This window comes from Kluyveromyces marxianus, chromosome 3 (genome assembly GCF_001417885.1).
Source record: "Kluyveromyces marxianus DMKU3-1042 DNA, complete genome, chromosome 3".
Lineage (NCBI taxonomy): Eukaryota > Fungi > Ascomycota > Saccharomycetes > Saccharomycetales > Saccharomycetaceae > Kluyveromyces > Kluyveromyces marxianus.
In genome coordinates, this window is record NC_036027.1 from 703,246 (window position 1) to 722,999 (window position 19,754).

At 39.3% G+C, this 19,754-nt stretch overlaps 7 protein-coding genes and 1 non-coding gene across 8 annotated transcripts; 4 read left to right on the forward strand and 4 right to left on the reverse strand.

Moving 5' to 3' along the window:
* Positions 1 to 1,040: 1,040 nt before the first annotated feature.
* On the forward strand, positions 1,041 to 1,718 carry MND1 (Mnd1p; the record flags this gene model as incomplete). The annotated part of the gene is made up of 1 exon (XM_022818825.1): positions 1,041 to 1,718. One exon carries the CDS (start codon positions 1,041 to 1,043, stop codon positions 1,716 to 1,718), a length of 678 nt encoding a protein of 225 aa, XP_022675453.1.
* Positions 1,719 to 2,169: 451 nt separating this feature from the next.
* Positions 2,170 to 3,543, reverse strand: COM2 (Com2p; the record flags this gene model as incomplete). Its single annotated transcript, XM_022818826.1, has 1 exon — positions 2,170 to 3,543. The coding sequence occupies one exon, from the start codon at positions 3,541 to 3,543 to the stop codon at positions 2,170 to 2,172; it is 1,374 nt and encodes a 457-aa protein (XP_022675454.1).
* Positions 3,544 to 4,301: 758 nt separating this feature from the next.
* Positions 4,302 to 7,091, reverse strand: KLMA_30324 (GAL4-like Zn2Cys6 binuclear cluster DNA-binding domain; found in transcription regulators like GAL4; the record flags this gene model as incomplete). Its single annotated transcript, XM_022818827.1, has 1 exon — positions 4,302 to 7,091. One exon carries the CDS (start codon positions 7,089 to 7,091, stop codon positions 4,302 to 4,304), a length of 2,790 nt encoding a protein of 929 aa, XP_022675455.1.
* Positions 7,092 to 8,264: 1,173 nt separating this feature from the next.
* Positions 8,265 to 9,650, forward strand: STR3 (cystathionine beta-lyase STR3; the record flags this gene model as incomplete). The annotated part of the gene is made up of 1 exon (XM_022818828.1): positions 8,265 to 9,650. One exon carries the CDS (start codon positions 8,265 to 8,267, stop codon positions 9,648 to 9,650), a length of 1,386 nt encoding a protein of 461 aa, XP_022675456.1.
* A 782-nt stretch (positions 9,651 to 10,432) lies between these two features.
* PIB2 (Pib2p) lies at positions 10,433 to 12,445 on the forward strand (the record flags this gene model as incomplete). The annotated part of the gene is made up of 1 exon (XM_022818830.1): positions 10,433 to 12,445. One exon carries the CDS (start codon positions 10,433 to 10,435, stop codon positions 12,443 to 12,445), a length of 2,013 nt encoding a protein of 670 aa, XP_022675457.1.
* A 1,379-nt stretch (positions 12,446 to 13,824) lies between these two features.
* On the reverse strand, positions 13,825 to 15,978 carry SCT1 (bifunctional glycerol-3-phosphate/glycerone-phosphate O-acyltransferase SCT1; the record flags this gene model as incomplete). Its single annotated transcript, XM_022818831.1, has 1 exon — positions 13,825 to 15,978. One exon carries the CDS (start codon positions 15,976 to 15,978, stop codon positions 13,825 to 13,827), a length of 2,154 nt encoding a protein of 717 aa, XP_022675458.1.
* Positions 15,979 to 17,430: 1,452 nt separating this feature from the next.
* On the forward strand, positions 17,431 to 18,960 carry PPQ1 (protein-serine/threonine phosphatase; the record flags this gene model as incomplete). The annotated part of the gene is made up of 1 exon (XM_022818832.1): positions 17,431 to 18,960. One exon carries the CDS (start codon positions 17,431 to 17,433, stop codon positions 18,958 to 18,960), a length of 1,530 nt encoding a protein of 509 aa, XP_022675459.1.
* Positions 18,961 to 19,634: 674 nt separating this feature from the next.
* Positions 19,635 to 19,706, reverse strand: KLMA_R313. Its single transcript has one exon. It is a non-coding gene; the product is annotated as a tRNA-Glu (tRNA).
* Positions 19,707 to 19,754: the final 48 nt, after the last annotated feature.

Here is a 19,754-nt window from a genome sequence, read left to right on the forward strand (position 1 = left end):
GAAAGGGTTCATTCTTGGGGTTCCAGAACTCGTGATTACTCCTGTTCCCCCCTAAATCAGCCACCGTCTGGATGTCTCGTTTAGACCACCTTTCAAGAGACAATGACTTCACAATGCTAGTAGCACCATCAGTTCTACTACCCAATATCTTCCTATGAACTGATGCACAACGTCCGCACAAAAATACCCCAAGGTTTACCGAACAATACGTCGGAAACGGGGTGCCACACTCACCACATTTGTTTGAGTTCTCAGAAGCGTTAACTAAAAACTTCAAGTCATGTTCTGCAGATTCTGCTCTATGTCTCCTCATTATATATTCTCTCGAATCTAGCGGTATAGATGTATCAATCCTTCCGCCCTTAATATCAAGCAAACGGTGATCTCTGCTCCCCTCTAACGTTATAACTGGTTATCTAAATCAGCTGCATGTATACCTTATTGTATCACTTCTATGAAAAATGTGCTATTTTTTGCTCGCTTTTGAACTCTATTTCAAATTCATCCGGAATACTCTTGTCATTTTTGCAATTTGACAACCTTAAAGAACCATAAAAGTCTGAAGTTGGTAAACCGATCGGAAACGCAGCACTCGAGACCCTCGCAAATGTTCCTAGTAGACGGGCTCTTCCTTCTTAGAACAACGAACAAAGAAAGCCCTTTCATTTTTGGACATCTCTTTGATAAAATGGCTCTTAGTAAACTAGTCACGTGTCACATTTAATGCGATACAAAGGGTTTTACCATGTATGGGTTAACTGTGAGGGGTGCAGTTGTAACTCGAAGCACCTATCAATTAGATCAACAGTTATTTAAGTGTGCTAAAGTAACGGATTGTAAAAATTTTAGTGAACCCCCTTTTGCTTATATATATATGGACAGGTATTTTTACTAGATTTGCGTTAGAATTTCCCCATTTATAGCCGGACTTCAGCGGTTAATCACTTACGAACCAACATCTCAAAACGAAGCATTGCAAACACATTAACTAGTTTAGTTGGAGACATTCAATCAATATCTCACTACCCAGTTATTGAAATATGGCACCAGGCAGAAATACCGTCTCTTTAGCCGAGAAGAAGGCTCGTATTCTAAGCTTTTTCCAAGAGGAACATACTGTTTACAATATGAAAGAGCTAGAGAAGTTGATCCCCAAGAAATGTGGCATTTCTTCAATGCTAGTGAAAGAATTAGTGCAGAAAATGATCGATGAGGATGGGATCATCAGCGTTGAAAAGTGCGGAAATATAAATGTGTATTGGTCTTTCAAGAACCAAACACAGAATAAGTTCAACAACGATGCTATTAAGGCTGAAAAGAGGATCCAAGAGGAAAAGGAAAAGATCGAAAGTTGCATAGAAACGTACACAAAAGAAACTGAGAGTTCCAGGAGTAACACAATGAAGAATAGAAAAGGATGGAAGAGGAGCGAACAACTTTTGAAACTAAAGGAATTACAAAGAATGGTGCGTGAACTAAACACTAAGAATGAAGAGCTATCCAAGAACAATTGGACTCCACAACGCCTTAAGGAGCAGAAAAATGAACTTTTCAAGAAATTGGGATGTGCTCTAGTAACTGTTGATAATATTGAATGTGTTGTTGGCTACATTAAATCTACGTATCAAATACAAATAACCGATCTACAAGCAGAATTAGAGTTACCGCCCGAATTCAACCAGTTTGAAGACTTGATCGAGAAATTAGGAAAGGCCTAAGCCACTTTTCTTCCATTCTTTCTATCATTCCTCACTACTTGCATGTGTCCTAATTATCTAAGTTATTAAATATATTAAGAATGCAGAGTTCCGAATTAACAGTGTCTACCAAGGTTGAAAAGAAGTAAAGCTTTTTTTTTAAATTTAATTTGAAGCGATGTTAAAGATTCTTCCCGATATGTACTTTTAAATTGTTACTCACTTATAACCATAAAATGTCATAATGTTTTTAATGTATTCTTTTAGTCATTAATTAGGTAAAATTCTAGGCATACTATGTCTTCTGGGATTCATAGTATTGTTATACTTTTTGAAGTTGTTAATTGCAGTTAAAGTTCGTCTCTTTTATTGGATATTAGTTTAAAAGTCATCATGGCAATATATTAGTTGATACTATTACAATATTTATGCTGTCCAGTTTTCTTTTTCTTTTTTTTTTTTTTTTTGTCGTTCATTTTTGATCATGCGTGTGCGTTTTTAAATGTTGACTCAAGTTGTCACTTCTGCTGAATTTTTTCCCACAGATATCACAGCCATATGGTTTTTCGCATATGTGCAGCGACCTAATGTGTCTTTTTAGATGTTCTTGTCTCTTAAACCTACGATCACAGTATTCGCAACCGAAAGGTTTAGATGCATCTAGGATTGGCGAAGGTTTCCGCCCCCGCGTCTTTGGAACACCATGTTGCTTTTTGATAATGGTAGACCCCAGGTTATTTTGTATATTCAGCTTAGACAGCGAAAGAGATTGTGCTTTAGAAGAATGAACTGAAACCGGAGTTTGCACATAAGATGAGGAAGAAGAACTAATGCTAGTGGATCCCGTTGTGTTTGGTTTTATTTGTGACACAATAGATGAATTTGATGAAAGTGCCATTTCCGGTTCTAAGCTATTTATCTTCGAGCTTCCCGAGCTAAGTGTAGGGGAATAGTTGTCAGCCATGTTTTTTTCCACAGTGACCAGCTTAATTGGATTAACATTGGCAGTGTTCATTGTTGAGTCTTCCACCCCGGAAACTATTAGCTGATCGTTATGAAAGCTAGAGTTTTGGGAAGAAGAATAACCCGTTTGTTCATTCTTAGAGTCTCTTAATATGGGAACAGTTGGCTTTCTTGACCAGAAGTATTTCTTTTTGAAGATTTGCTCTGGCTCATCTTCAGATGCAAGGTCTCTGTTATTCATGCGAAACATTTTATTCAATTTGAATAGTTTCTTTACTCCATTACCATTTCCGTTACCTGTAACGTCTTGCTGGTCATCTAAATCTAAATTCATGGATACATCTTCATCCAAACCAGATAATAATAGAGCCATAGAACTGGTTGATGCTGAAGGGGTATGGTTAGAAGAGTTTGTAGATTTGGAACCTATATTCACGAAAATGGATTCCCTATCCATTTCTAAATCTAAATTTGAATCCAAGCCCAAATCCATGTCATCTTCTTCATCGGAAAACACGGAACTAGGAATATCTTGTTTGAAACCTCTATTAAAGTACTCGAATTCATAAAACATAGGATGGTCCCTGTGATTCTCGCTTATCGAAAGTCTTCGGATATTATCACCCATTGCCCTAATGGATGTTCCTTGTTGAAAACTTAGAATTTCATCCTCCAAAGTCTTGCCCGTGAGATCGTTACTAAGTTCCGATTCATCATATTCAAAAGTTGATAAACGCATGCTACTCCTTCCACCCACATTTTGAGCCTGACTTTCTGAATCATCAATAGCTGATCTCTTTAACTGCAAATTATACATCGCCCCTTCTCGCAAAGTTTCCTGTGATACCGCTACTGTATCGTTCTGATACATAGAATAGTTCATCTAAATCGTTTATTAATACTTTTCTGCTGATAACCCACTTACTCTAATAAGTGATAAAGATAGCGTTGTTTATATTCCCTCAAGTCATATAAATCCAAAAAACCCTGGAAACTCAGAAATTTAGGAAACTGGGTATAAACTAAACTCTGATAGTCCTCTGGAACTATTAGATTTGTAATTAAATATATTTTAGACTTCTCTTTCCCTCTATCCTTGTTCAGGTGGTGGAATCCACATGTTTTATAGAATGTTAGTGCCCTTTTTTACGCTTTTACGTTTTTTTTTTTAAGCCTCGAACCCAAAAATAAATCTAAAAAAAATGCGCAATTAAGATAGTGCCCTGATTTTAGAAGGAAAAACGAAATAAAACCCAGAAAAACAGTGGTTGTAGAATAACTAGTTAAGAAACGCGGCGTTTTCACTTGTGGAAGCGTTTTGTTGAATTTGATAATTGCGGGGTCCTCAGGCTGCACTATAAGTGATCTAGACTGGGCCAAGAAAAAAAAAGGCTTGGCCTGAGGGGTTCATGCACTGCCGTTACATGCGTCATTTCCTTTTTGATTTGCATTCTGCATAGCCTCACATCGAAAAAACCTACAGCGTTCCTGCATTTTGGGGGCCAGGCAAAGCACAAAGTAATTTTGATATAGTGTAATACGATATATTATTAATTTTATACGCTACACTGTGAGCATATGCTCAGCTATAGAGAGAGGGAGGAAATATATATATATTTTCTTCCTCTTGGCAGTCATTCATCATGACTGCGTAAGAATTCCGCAGAGGACTTCAAGTAAAGCGTTTTCGAATTCCCTGTAATATTCGTCACCACTGGCTACGTATTCTAGTTCGTTGTTGGAACTGTTGAAAAGAATTATGTAGTCTTGAACTTTTTTGTAAATAGCCTTGATTTCTTCTTCCTTTTTTGATGTCACTGAAGCAGGTGGAAGTGAAAAGGAGTTAGGTTGTTGAACAATATCCGTGTTGTTTCTTATTTGATCCTGTGTCTGTTCCGAAATAAAGTACGGGATTTCATCCCATGGGGTTGTGGTGTGTGGGGTAGCTTTCATGTCAAATTCATGCGATGAGATAGCTTTCATGGTTCTTGGCGCTATTTGCGCACAAGACGCAGTGATATTGTTGTCGCCGTCGAGCAACTCAGAGTTGTAAATAAGGTTCCCACTGAAAAAGAAAGTGTCATCAAATAATTCTTCATGTCCGTTGTTACCTTGCCCATTGACATCTTTTGATAGAATATCTAATACCGTGTTTCTGGGTGAAGGAATTGAATTATTCATAATATATGTGACGTTCGATCTACCATCAGACTTCAATGGAAAACCGTTAGGCATTGACGATTTTTCTTCTTCAAGGTCCTGATTCAAAGTCGGCTGCGGAACATCCTTTGATGTAGAGTACGTGATATCGTACTTATTAGGAATTGGCTCAGCATTGGAATTTCCAAACTTTACAACTAATAGCTGAAATAACAGCTTTGCTAGTCGAAAGCAATTTTTGGAAATAGCTGTTTCGATGTCCAACCTATCTTCCACAATCGGTATCGCCTTTGATAGAAGGATATATCTGAGGTCTGTGTTTAGCACAAGCCTACGTCCTAATTTCTCAGCACGGTTAGCGTCCAAGGCAAGCATTTTCAAAGCAAACGTGATGGCATTAATTGGCATATTCCCAACCAATAGTTCCCAATTGAAACATGCATATCTGTTAGTAGAGTGGTATTTCACAAATTCATCTAAGAAATGTAATGATGCCGGCACCAAGTTGTTTGTTAAGTTTTCAAAATTATACACCATAGGTTTTTTCGTTTGATTATGAGACGTTAGATCCAGGTTTCCTGAATTATTAAGAATAGTTTGAATGACATTGTAGTCCTTACCATACCCACTTTCAACAATGGGGTCATCACACATACGGATATCTTTCTTCAATAATTTCCTGTTATGAAGAGTTGGAATAGAGGTCGAGATAATGTTTAGATGCAATAATAGTAAAGACCTGTCAGCTAAAGTGTTTAGCATATACATAGCCCATTGAATAAATTTGGCTTCGTGCAAGGATAGTCTGTGAGTGGATAGATGATTATTCAAAGAAAGAGCACTACCCATACAACAGACATGCAAATCGACAATCCTTTCCTTTATACCGCTGAATGATCCACGTTTTTGACAAAGTTCATTTAAAAGGAGAACGAATCTGTAGTTTGCATTAATATAGCATATTGATGGATTTAATGTTCCATTTATCACTTCCACAGGTAGAGAGGTATCAAATTCGTCCAATTTGATAAGTGGCGATAAGTTATTATGGAGGGACGTCATCGTATCTAGCTGAAATATCTGCCAGAATAAAATTCTTTTGGATTGAACGACCGAAGAATCGGACAAACCTAACAATAAGGGATCTTTAGTCAATCTTGCCCTTTGACATAATCTAGTCAACTGCGCTATCGTTGTAACGCTAGGATTTTCAATAACTGAGTTTAATAGTACAAATCCTGTGAGAATTTTGATAGAGTATTTATTCGGGAAATCAAAGGCAGAATAGAGCCTGAGACAAGCAGTTTTATACTGAGACATTTCTTGCAACAAACCTTGTGACTGCTCCTTATCCAATAAATGGTACAAGGATTTGACGCTAGCGTATAGAATGGGAAATAGAAGAAGCAAGAAATCCGGTTGTTTTAAAGACTCCCCCGAGGTTACAGATTCCCAGAACTGGTGGTGGTCATTTTCAAAATGCTGCAAATCTATCAAAGGAAGAATCATGTGTATGTTTTGGGTATAGATGACGTATAACTCGTTGGCTCTTTCAATAGAAGGCAAAAGGTCCCAGACCAATTTGAGCACATCTGATGCCGAAGACTCTAATTTCTTGTTAAAGTCCAGCATACTCTTGTTTTTATAATATACAGAGTCTTCTATTGAACGTGCACTGTCACTAATGTCGGATCCTGCATGCGAACTTGCGTTAGCGTTAGCGTTTGTACATTTATTTTTACCATTGTTATTGCCCTCAGTTTCGTTGATCAGCCCATCCTTTTTGCCGCCCGTTTCCCTTACCCCGATGTCTTTCGAAGCCTTCCTTACTCGCTTGACTCTACTTCGTTGCTGTTGCACTTTCTGATCTGAAATCAACTTCTCGCCTTGCTGCATCTCCAGTTGCTTCGCCTTTTCTATCACTTTTAACAACTCTTCTTTCGAAGCCTTATTGGGAACAACTTGCGTTTCATCGTCCAATTTACTAGAACTCCCACCCCGGCTCACTCGCGCATTCACAAAATAAGTACATTGCCATTCATTCTTGTGACAACTCCCACAAGTAGGCCTTATCCGATCGCACTTGATCTTCCTCTTGTGGCATGCAACGCATGATAGAATCTGTCTTTGCCGTTTGTGTTGGATTTTATATATCTTCCCATCGTCTAAAACCAAAGCAGACTTGTCTTTCATTGGTATGAGCTTTTCGCCATTGTTTAAATGGCGAACCCCACCATCATCATTACTGCTAGATACACCTTCACTATCCATCGATGTGTGATATCTCTTCTTGTGCCTGGAACATTCCCCTCTTGAAATCTTGAGGTACAAATCACAAACCGTCGAAGAAACACGAACTGATACAAGGTACGCAAGTCCGGAAACTTATTTCCAAAGTCAGGACACGTCAATAGGACAATTTCACCTACAGTAGCAGTTATTAAAAGTCAGTTTCTCCAAATTGGAAGATCATCATTTGATAACTTTCGGTAATGAGTTCTGTCACTTTGAAATTCACTGTAGGAACAATGAGCAAGGAAAAAAAAAAAAAAAAAAAGCACACGTCCATCGACAATCACAGATCTTGAAAATTGCACAGACTACCCGGTGCGTTTTTGTGCGGTGAAGTTCTTACGTGGGGTAAGCTTAAGGAAACCAAACAAAAAAAAGACGAGAGGAAAATAAGCTAAAAAAACGGTAAAGACAAAAACAGAACCAGAAACAGCCGCACATCTCACTGCAGAAAATTTAAATTGTCACAGAATACCAAGAGATCAACACCCACACACTCTCAACGGTTTTTAAAGTCTCGAAGTGTCGAAGCTCGAGTAGATTATTTTTTTTTTAAAAATAAAATGGGCGCGGGAGAATTCGAACGGGTGTTCTTATGCCGTCTTGATCCTTTTCTTTGTTTAGCCTTCTCTCTTTTGGCTCTGGAGTTATAAGAGTTATAACACCGATTGTGGCGGCGGGGTCGGTGTAAAATTGTGGCTCCAGCACGTGACATTAGTGCTTTTTCGATGACTACTTTTCCTCTCGCCAGCCTAAGATAGCAACAAATCATGGTTCATCGGACATTAAGCTGTTTGACTCACATGCGGCATTACTATATTAAAGGTTTTAGTTTATGCCGCTACTGTGGAAACACATACGAAGAGGTAACACACAATAGAAGTGTGTGCCTGTATATGATTATAATGCGTGGTGAGTAAATGGTTGGTAGTAGTAGAGTAAAGTATATAAAAAGGAGATAGAGAGGAGTAGTCAGTCATAGTCGAGAAAAGATTTGAACAAAAAAGGGTAGGATAGGTTATATTTTATTTATTCTCTCCGCGTAAAAAGAAGAAGAGTAACTAGATATTGCAACCAACAGAGTTAGTGCAGTGAAGTAGAGACAAGGAAGAGAGCAAATATTAAGTTTGTATGCCTTATTAAAAGATCAAGATGAGCAAACCTTCTTTGAATACCAGTTTAGTTTCAGTGCTACACAACGATAAATATGGTTCGAGCGTTCCACCGCTCTACCAGTCAACCACATTCAAAGCTACGTCTTTTGATGAGCTCCAGGAGTATGACTATACAAGGTCTGGTAACCCCACCAGAACAGTTCTTCAACAACAAATTGCTAACCTCTACGAGGTAAACCAAGAACAAGTTTTCGCTGTTTCGAGCGGGATGACTGCACTGGATATCATATTGAGAACTTTGATAGATAATTCGGACCAAATCCCCACCATTATTGCGGGCGACGACTTGTACGGAGGTACACAGCGTCTCTTGACGTTTTTACAAACAAGAAACCACGCCAAAGTTGTCCACACAGACACGACTAACACAGCCTCATTTATCGAGTTGTTCAAGTCGCTGCCCCGCGTCGATATCGTGTTACTCGAATCCCCCACAAATCCTTTACTTAAGGTGGCCGATTTGCCAGCACTATGCCACTTTGTGAAGCAAGCCACGAATGACAGCTGCAAAATCGTTGTGGATAACACTATGATGTCAGGGTTGAACTCAAACCCCTTGCAATTTGGCGCTGATTTGGTATACGAGTCCGGAACTAAATACTTAAACGGCCACCACGATATCATGGCAGGTGTGATTATTGCCAAAAAAGACGTCGCACCTAGTGTATATTTTGTGATCAATAGCACTGGTGCTGGTTTGTCCCCAATGGATTCGTGGCTTTTGATCCGTGGACTAAAGACCTTGAGCGTACGGCTATACAAGCAGCAAATAAACGCCATGGTGCTTTCCCACTGGTTGCAGGACGTATGTGGGTTCAAGCCAAATGCTGCCGAAAAGGAGAAACCACAATTAAGAACACGGTTCGTAGGTCTCAAATCTCATCCCCAATTCCAACTACATCAGAGTTTCAACCGTGGTCCAGGAGCCGTGCTCTCCATAGAAACAGGAGACGTCAAATTAAGTGAGCGCATCGTCACATCAAAACGCCTCAAAATCTGGGCCGTGACCGTCTCCTTTGGATGCGTCAATTCATTAATCTCAATGCCATGCAAAATGTCACACGCTTCCATCGACCCAGAGGTCAGAAAACAGAGAGAGTTCCCAGAAGACTTGATAAGATTGTGCTGTGGGATAGAAGATGTCAAGGATTTACAGTACGACTTGCTAGCAGCATTCGAAGAAGCCGGACTTGTCGAATTGCAACAAAGAGGTCAAGACACTTACATTTTGAACAAGCAAAACGGCCATTTGGCAAGAAATAACATCGGTGAGACTTACCAGGAAAACTACAACGTTTACGACCAATTCTTCGGCCAGAATATTGTTTCAAAGACCCGTCATCTTCACAGGCCTAAGCTATAGAAGGAATGCCCTCTATCTCGCTGCATACATATATGTACACATCCACATATTTCATATATATCATATATATATACACAAACGGATATACACTGATATAAACCGATATTCATATCCACCACAACCATTATTCTAGTATAATACGCAGACGGACAGGTAAGCAAAAAAAAAAAAAAAAAAAAGGAATCTGAGATTCTCCATTACCCGCACATACATGTTGCATTCTCAAAGGGGTAAAACGAAAAGTAATGAGAATGAGAGGGACGTCTTACGACGTTAGTGAAAGCCCAAAAAAAATAAATAATTGAAGAACTTTCTATTTGATAGAAGAACCCCCGTCTTTTCTGTTCTATACATACTGATAGTCCAGGAGCTAGCAACAGCGAAGTTCAGGCACTGTGGTTAACAGGTTTAATAAGGTGCTTGTCTCGATAAGATCTAGTGGCGATTAGCTGTTTTCTAGTGCTCTTTGTTTTCTGATTGAAAGGCAAGAGATTACAAGAAGAAACGGGATTTACTATAGTACAGAAATTGGATTTCCTGTGCTATACTATACACCAATACTTATTTATTAAAAATAATTTGTTTCTGCGTCTGTTCTTGACAGAAGGTCCATTGAAACGTAGTCGGTGGCCAGTCCAGCAGACTTTTTAAGGTTTTGAATCAAGGTTGTCAAGAGGGTTTTTAATCCCTCTCTTTTTTTTTTTTTTATTAATTATCAATAGTTGGTTAATTTGTTTGACATTATAAGAGCTGGTTTCCTTCTTTAATTAATACTTTAGTCGATGAGTAGTGTCCACTCCCAAACCAGCGAGGTTGATGTTCCTCCTATATCTGCAACTAAACTAAAGGGTGGCACTCAAAATGGCTCGGATACTTCTATTGTGTCGGTGAAGTCAACAATTACGTTTGAAAAACAGAAGGTAGTTCCCAGAACCAGAACTATGTCGGTACAGAGCGTTTTGAGCTCATTCTCGCTTCGTAGCATGATAAATAATAGAGACAATTGTGGTTCGCAGCAACAGAATTGCGATGAAGAGGAATGCACTAATACCTCACACAACCACAATGGCAACAACAACAATAATACAGGTTCTGGAAGCCTGGCAGCAACGTATATCAACCCTATACAGCAGATTCAGTCTCCAGCAATGGCCTCCACTATGATGAAGAAGCGCAATGGTAATGGAGGCAAACATAAGCAGACTCTTTTCTCGGACTTACCGCAGTCTGAGACTAGATCGAGAATAGGCCAACAGTTGCCATTCACCGATGACAAAAGAAAGTCAGCTAAAGACTTACGGCAGCGTAGGTCCTCGTCTAACATAAGTCAGCACTCGAGCTCTAACTCAAATCCGAATTCTCAGACGGAAATTGAACATGAACAGAATGGCTCTGATAAACAGCCCAAAGTCAAGTCCAAGACTCCTTCATCATCATCCGCTAGTAGCACCAGCAATAATAATAATAATAATAATGATAATAATAATAATAGCAGCAGCAGCAGCAACAGCGATGATGCAAGCAAGAATAGCAACAATCAATCTGTTGATAATGATTCTAGTAGTGAGTCCTCCCCCATTGATTCTTCTCATGATTCAGAATCTGAAGAAGATGATATTTCAAGACAAAACAAGTTAACTACTGATGCTTTGAGAAAGCTCTCTATGATTCAACATAACAGAGAAGCTGCTTCCAAATCCATTCAAACTACACCTCTTACATCTAGCGAAAATTTGGTAGATCCAAAGGAACCTCTGACACAGCTCACGTTTGGTGGAAAGAATGTTATTTTAGACACATCTACTACTATTCGTAAAAATTCTGTGGCAATAGAGCCTGCTAAGGATCATGCTGATGGGCGCAAGCAATCTCTAGAAATTATCACACAACCCACAAGCTCTACCACCGGTGCTTCACCTCACAACTTCAGTGAGACAAAATGCTCTCGGTCCGGTAGCAGTACCTCCCTAAACTCAAAGAGACTTTTGCAACAAATAAATGAGCCAAAAAAACCAATGTATATGCCTGCTGTATTGAGAGATATCTCTGAAACCAATATTACGATAGATACATTAAAGTCTCACTCTCCAGCACCATCCGACGCTACTCAAAGTACTTTACAGGCGGCCCTCTCAAGACATTCGAATAACTCAAGTCCAAATTATGCTAGAAGTGTCCATTCTACAACATCATCAATAATGTCCAGTTATAGAAATAAAATTCAATCCTGGTTGTCAAATGATAAAGATCCTCAGTTTCAATTGGCCCAACCAACTAGAGAGCACTGGGTTCCTGATTCTAAGCGTTTGTCTTGTAAGTATTGTCACAAAATGTTTTCTTTTTGGGAGCGTAAACATCATTGCAGACACTGTGGCGATATTTATTGTCAACAGCATGTAATGCATTGGTTGTACTTAAATCCAAAGGCAAAATTCATTATTGGTTCAGGTGGGGTTGGTGTTCTATCCAAAATTTGCAATAGCTGTCTAGAGGAATATGAGAATCTTGTAAAAAATGGTCCTGCCAAGGATCAAATTGGAAATAATCAGGAACAACAGCAAATGATACCGCCATTCTCTGCAACTTCTCCAAACTCTTCATATCCTTCCAATGATTCTCGTCAAGATGAAAATAATGCTGGTCATTCAGGTCCACTTTCAAATTTGGCAAAAGCAGATAATGAGAGAAACATAGACGAGACATTGAATGGTTCTAGAAACAGCGTGAACAATCGTCAACATCTGGAAACCGTTGTTGGCAGTGTTCCCGCTGATTGGTCATGGAGTAGCTTCTGATTTTCATATTCTGCTAACCTAATTTTTGAATCCGAAAGGTCCTCATAGTTGTATATTCTTCCCTTTCTTCCCTTTCTTCCTTTTCCTTTTCCCTTTTCTTCTAACTTGCTAACTGCGTCTCGTCGTCAGTATTGTTTTGTCACTTCAATAAATTCCCATTGTTATCACTTTTCCTGTTACCGCATAGTGTTTCCTTTTATCTTTTATTCTGTTTATTATAAAAAGGTAAAATTGATACATGGGTTCAAATTTCCTCGTTTTCTATTGTTTTAATGTTTTTGGTGTTTTACAGATTTCAATTCAAACTGTTTCATTTTTATTTCCTCCACTTCCGTATACTTCTGATCTGATGTCCCTTCAGCTTATTTTAAAATATGGCGATAACTTCTGCCTTCTAATAAGCTAACTTGTTCATCCAACAATTACAGAGTAATTGAAACTATTAATTCTGATATTTGGCAATGGTCTGTAATTGGGCAATGATTGATACAGGTTCTCCGGTTGAGTTCCGTTTAAGCAACGCTGCTGTTCATCTATACTTAGTCATCCTCTCATCGCTCTAGAGCATTGAGCCAGGTGCTTTTAATCTATTTTTTTTTATGTTCATTATTTCGTCTTTTGTAGGGGACCTGTGACAGAGTAAGTGTTATTATGCCTTTTATTATTTGAATTAAACATCAGAGGTAAGCGTTTGTCGTTTGTGCACTATTAAATTATTATTACTATTATTACTATTATTACTATTATTACTATTATTACTAATTATTAATCCACTCAAATACTCCAAATGATCCAGCCTCGTATTAGAATTAAGTATTCATATATTAATTATTTATGTTACATATATACTTATATTATTTATATTGGAGCAAATAAGGAGAATATGTTAATTTGACATGTGCATATTTTTGATGTAACAAATAGAGTCATGTACGTTTTGTGTCAATAAAATACCTCTCAATGACTTGCGATGCCCTTGATTGTCTTATTGCGTAAGATTTTGGCGTTCTTTACAGGCGTCTGAAGGGTTTTGGGAAAGTTCATAGTTTATTATGTAAATTTGTCCGAAATAGAGTCAGAATATAAAAACTATATTTTTTATCGGGACAAAAGAAAATGCCACACACTACACAGAAAAGACATTGTAAAAAGACAATCAATATCTCAATACAATAGATATAATGTTGACAGAGAAGAGGAAGCGGGGGTCTCAAAGCAATACTATGACAAAATAACATTACCATAGTTTCATGATGTACGATGATGACCTTACTTTATTTGCTAAGATGTCTTCCGAATAGTAATAGAAGCAGTACAGGTTTCATTACTTTTTACTTTATTATTGTTTTACTTTCTTTAATGTGTAGCAGGATACTTAATCAATCGGCTCTGTTCTTTCTAACTTGATCAGCAATACCTGAAATTGAGTGACTCTTTTCATCTGAAGTATTTAGCGAAACTTCAATGCTTGAGCCCATAGAGCCGATACTTGTTGAAGATGTTGACCTGTCTCTATTAGAGAAGATAGGTATATTGGAGAGCGAATTATCACTATTTATCATCGATAACGCATCACTTTCGTCATCTGTCGTAGCAGTAGAAGAAGATTTAACATGTTCAGGGTTTTCTTGTTGTGATTGTAATCTCTTCTTGAGTTTCGCGAGTCTTCTTCTTCTCTTCAGTTCAGATGTCTTTCTGTCTTCTTGCTCCTCTATCTGTTCGTCTGATAGAGAATGACCACTAGCATAACTAGCAAGAGACTCTACGTTGAAATCAGGGAAAAGTCTAGGACCATATTCATTAACGATTCCATTGATCTTTTCTGACAATACCGTACGTTCATCTTTTAAAGATTGCAAACCCTTTGGTGATATAATAGCCAAGTATAGTGGTCTGATAGACTTGAAAATGTCCATTCCATGATCACCACTTATTAGAGCTGAATATGTAACTGTAGCGCAACAAGTGTATGCAATGATAAAGCTTAAAAACTTGTTTTTGGTGAGGCTATCTCTGAAGTACCAGACGAATAGTATGGACCAAAGCGAGTACAAGAGTGGTGCAACACCGATACCGATAAGGATTTTCCAGGTTGCAATAACATCGTTGGCCTTAACCTTGACCGTAGAGGCGGCCAATGCTTCTGCGGCCTTCTTAGCGGATATTCTTTTAGCGGCAATAAACACTGGAGAGAATAGAATGATACCGGGCAGAGCTAGAGTCAAAAGAATGACCAGCTTTACAGATCTCCATATCAAGAGACCCAAACTGCGAGGCATGTTAACGGTTGCTGTTTCAACTTGATGGTCTGGGATATTATAGTCTCTCAAGTGCGAGTTGTATCTCAGAATATCTTCCTTCAGTTTGGATATATCCTCGTTGTCCTTCAAAGTTTGGAATCCATTGACAATTCTTCTGTTCATCTCCACGACCAAAGGTAGCGGCAACTTGGAGACCAAGTGACCTGCGTACAATCTTCTGATGGCTTGGACCACCATCAACGTCTCGTAGTCAGGACAAGTGACTGTGACGGCTTTCAAACCTTCTGTAATGGTATCCAACAGCTCTTTAACGGCTTCTCTGTTTGTAGCTGGGTTTCTGTATTTAGCGACTAACTCTTTTGAGATCTCAATTGGATGGCCGAACTCGACTACCGCTCTTGATCTGAACTTATGTGGGTGGAAGTAGTTCATACCGCAGGGGACAATTTTCACGTTAACGTCTGGGTGCAGGTCCATACATCCAAGGGCCATGATAGCGACACCGGCTTTCAATGGTAGCAAATCCGTTCTATCATGGGAGCCACCCTCAGGGAAGATACCGATGCATTGGTCGTGTGCCAAGTGTTCGAACACATTATGGTACACACGAGACTGGTTGACCTTTGGAGCGTATTTGAAGGCGGTTCCGTTCAACAAAGTAGCCTTGACTTCCGGTTTCTGCATCTTAAATTCTTTACGCAAGATCAATTCAGTATCGCTTACGATGCTATCGATCTCGACGTTTCCTAGGGACTTTGGCAAGCCGATGAGGCCCTTTTGATGGAATTTTGTGAATTCGGTGTTGGTTCCGATGATTCTTTGGTAGTTATCCGGGTCGACCCTGATCTTACCCTTGGCCAGTTTCAAGTTATCCTGTGCCCTAACAACGCCAATTGACATCGCGCAACGCGCAAACGTCCCGACTGCAGGTCTCCTTAGTGATTTTTCCGCAACAATGAACGAAACACGTTTGTTGACCGTTTTCTTCACCTGGCCCATGAGAATGACCGGATCTACGAATTGGTTCGCATGAGGAGCAGCAACAAAAATAATGGGGCCCTGAGTCGGGACCTTGTACCCACCGCGAGTTCTGATTTCCCTAAAGAAGCAGTCGAAAATCTTGGTGAAGAGCCATAAAAACACATCGTACACCATTTTTCTCCACAATGCAGGCTCCTCGTACATAAAGGGCGGGTCATTGGGATCATCTTCCACATGGGGCGTGGAATGACGCACTACCACCGGCTCTTTCTTGATCAATGGCGTTTCCATGTCCCAGGATATAAAAGAGATGACTTTATTATACTTGCTGTTATATCAGGGAAATACCGGAGGATATATGCGAGTTTTAGACAGGTCCTACACCTGTGGAATATGAATAAGCTAGTTCCTTGTTGACGTGGTCCCTTGAACTACGTAAGAATCTGCAGATAGATAGATCCATTTACCGATACAATTATACATGATTTATATATATCATAATATAATAATACATATGATATGATAAATGTTCGAAACCAAACCCAAACCAAAACTAAGTAAGCATAATGCGATGTGCAGAAGGAATTACAGCAAATGATGCAGGCCGGGAGAATCGAATGCAGAAGGGAAGCGGGACGGAGTTCCGTTCCGTCCGGGTAACAGGTGCCATCGAAATTCTGGAGAAATTTATGGAAAGCAAAAGAAGAGAGAGGGAGGAAAAAAATTATGGAAAAAGGAATAATCGGCCGGCCGGAAAGGCAGGGATATAACCGAGTGGAGGATGGCAGACGACCCACCGACATTACAAGTCACGTGTACACGATTGTTGTTTTTTGAACAGGTAGGGCGAGAGCACAGAAAGGGGGGGATAAATGGTTACCCGGGGCCGTCACAGTTTGTCCAACAAAAAAAATTCGGCTTTCTTTTTTTTTAATTTTTCCTGGCCCAATTTCTTCTCCCCCTTGTGGGAGATAGGACGAAGGCCAAGGCCACGGCGCGCACAATGCAAAGCCTGGCACGGTGTGTGCGTGCGCTCCCAAAAAAAATAATAATAATAATATAATACCAAAAAAAAAAAAAAAAAAAAGAAGAGGGAGAGGAATTGCGCTACGAAGGAGTTACGGACATGGCCCAAAAAAAAACGACAAAAATGACAAAAATGTCGAAGGGCTAAAGAAAAAAAAGATAAAAACCAATTTTGAGGAAACTTTGCCAGTTACAATTACAAATTGGGAGTTTTGGGAGAAAGTAAACGAATTTGGGGTGTGTTTCAATAAAGCAAGTTTTAACAGGTTAAGTAAGATTATACGTTATAATTCTTACTTTGATATATACAAGCAAGCGATTTCATTTACTGGAAAGTATAGCTAGAGGTTAGTCTAGAGGTAAAATCTAGGAGCCAAAAAAGAAGAAACGAAAGAATAAGAATCAGAATCAGAATCAGAATTCGAATTCAGTAAAAAAAGCACTAGTTTGTGAATATTACCATTCTTCATTTGGCATTAGCATAACAGGATTTCCACTTCCATACCATAATCAACTATTAAAGTGTCTCTTCTGTGATATTAGGTGTTTTATTTCGCCAACTTTTGTTTTTAGTAGTAGGGAGTAACAATCAACGGACAGGACAGGACAGTTTTCAACATTCGATTGAATCAACATTTTTTTATTGGACAGACATAGATTGGCCTAGGCTCTCGTAACACATTCGTGATTTCACAACATAGCATATTTGTCTAGAATATGGGAAACAGCCCGTCTAAGAATCAATATGGCATTCAAGGTACGATCAAACACTCAAGTGGCTCTCAGCAGCAACAAGGCTCGTCATTGAGTGATGAGACCGGTAATGAACCTAATGACCCAGATGATAGTAGGCCCCTACCTACTATCACTACGAATCCAACATTGATTGCATCTGCCAAGAGCAGAGCACAGCAACAACAACAACAACAACACATGAACATGAACATGAATTCCCAATTATCTTCGTCTACGCCAAGAACGTTCGACTTGGACATTGATTTATCGCTGGCATGCGAACTAAACTCCACCAAATACCCTTTCTCAACGTCCAATACTTCAAGTATCTCTTCAACTTCTGACTCGTCCTTCTCGATGAAGTCTGGCAGCACTCAGGCGATTGCTCCAGGCGGTGGTTCTTTACCAATGACCTCTTCATCATCGTTATCGGACTCTCATTTCGATCACTCTCCCATGTCCTTGCCCCCTATCAAGGAGGAAAATTGCACGGCCCCATCGTCCGTCTCGTCCTCCTTCAGAAAAGGTGTTAAGATTCAAAACCAAAGATCCGCAAGACCGATCATCTTGAAGCGTGCAGCACACGACCCCAACTGTACGGACCAAGTCAATATCGACGACATGATCGAGAAATTGCTCTACCTTGGTGAGTCTAGAATCTACCACTCAAAGGATTTCCCATTTCGCTCGTGGGAAATCCAACTAGTTTGCACCATGGCTAGAGAAGTCTTCTTGAATCAGCCTTCGCTATTGAAGCTCCAGGCACCTATTAAAGTCGTCGGTGATGTCCACGGCCAATTCACAGATCTTTTACGGATCTTGAGATTGTCCGGTGTACCACCAGATACAAACTATCTTTTCCTTGGAGACTACGTCGATAGAGGCAAGCAATCTCTGGAAACCATCTTACTATTGCTCTGCTACAAGATCAAGTATCCAGACAACTTCTTCATGTTGCGGGGTAACCACGAGTCTGCTAATGTCACCAAGATGTACGGCTTCTACGATGAGTGTAAGCGTCGATTGTCCACCAAAGCGTGGAAGATGTTTGTCGACGTCTTTAATAGTTTGCCCTTCGCCGCCATCATCCAAGACAAGATTTTCTGCGTACATGGGGGTATCTCTCCTCAGTTGTCAGATTTGAGGCAGGTGGCCAATATCCATAGGCCGACAGACGTTCCAGATGACGGTCTCCTAACAGACTTGTTATGGTCAGATCCAGACTCCTCTGTCAAGGATTGGTCTCTGAATGATCGTGGTGTCTCGTATACTTTCTCAAAGAAAAACATTGCAGACTTTTGCTCTAAATTCAAATTTGATTTGATCATTAGAGGCCACATGGTAGTCGAAGACGGTTATGAGTTTTTTGCAAGGAAGAAATTGGTCACAATATTTAGTGCTCCAAACTACTGCGGTGAATTCGAAAACTGGGGTGCTGTCATGAGTGTCACAACGGGCTTAATGTGCAGTTTCGAACTATTGAAACCTCACGGTATAAGAAGAAAGAGATAATATATCTGGAGCTGGAGCTGGACTATTTTACATCGACGGAAAACAAGAAAAAAAGAAGAGAAGAATCAAAGTAACGAATTTAAATTGTTTTACATTTATCAACGTATTTTGCTACGCTGTATTATGTTGCGTTATATGAATTGATGTCAAACCTACTGTTCGCTATAACACCATTTTCTTCAATTTTCTCATGATGTCATGAATTATTTCACTCTTTTCTGTGTCCATATTAGCAAATTCTATTTTATTACTTTCAGCGTTTTCTTTTTACTCTTTTTTTGGCTCATGTCCGTGTATTTTTCTCACTGACGCACACAATTGCACTCCTTCTTTACTACTCACGGTTTTCTATTCTTATTTTTTTTAAATGACTACCATCACAGTTTCATTTATTTCTCCTTTATCTGTTCATATTACCTTGATATGGTTTAGCCATTTAATTGTTTTGTTGCCTGTTTTTTTTATTCTCATTATACTTTACGTATTTCACATATATATCCATATTATTATTACTATTATCCTCTCTTTTATAATTATACTTTTACATATTGTGTACCCAGCCTCCAACTTAACACCGTCACTTTCTTTCAACAATCTAGAAGGAAAAAAGTTACTGCAGCAACATAAAAAATTTTCCTCGCACAACTTTTGTTGAACGAGAATAAAATATAACACTCCGATACGGGGAGTCGAACCCCGGTCTCCACGGTGAAAGCGTGATGTGATAGCCGTTACACTATATCGGATTGTAACATGAAAAGGAAGAAAGCTAGGCGTACCATATCAACCAGTCA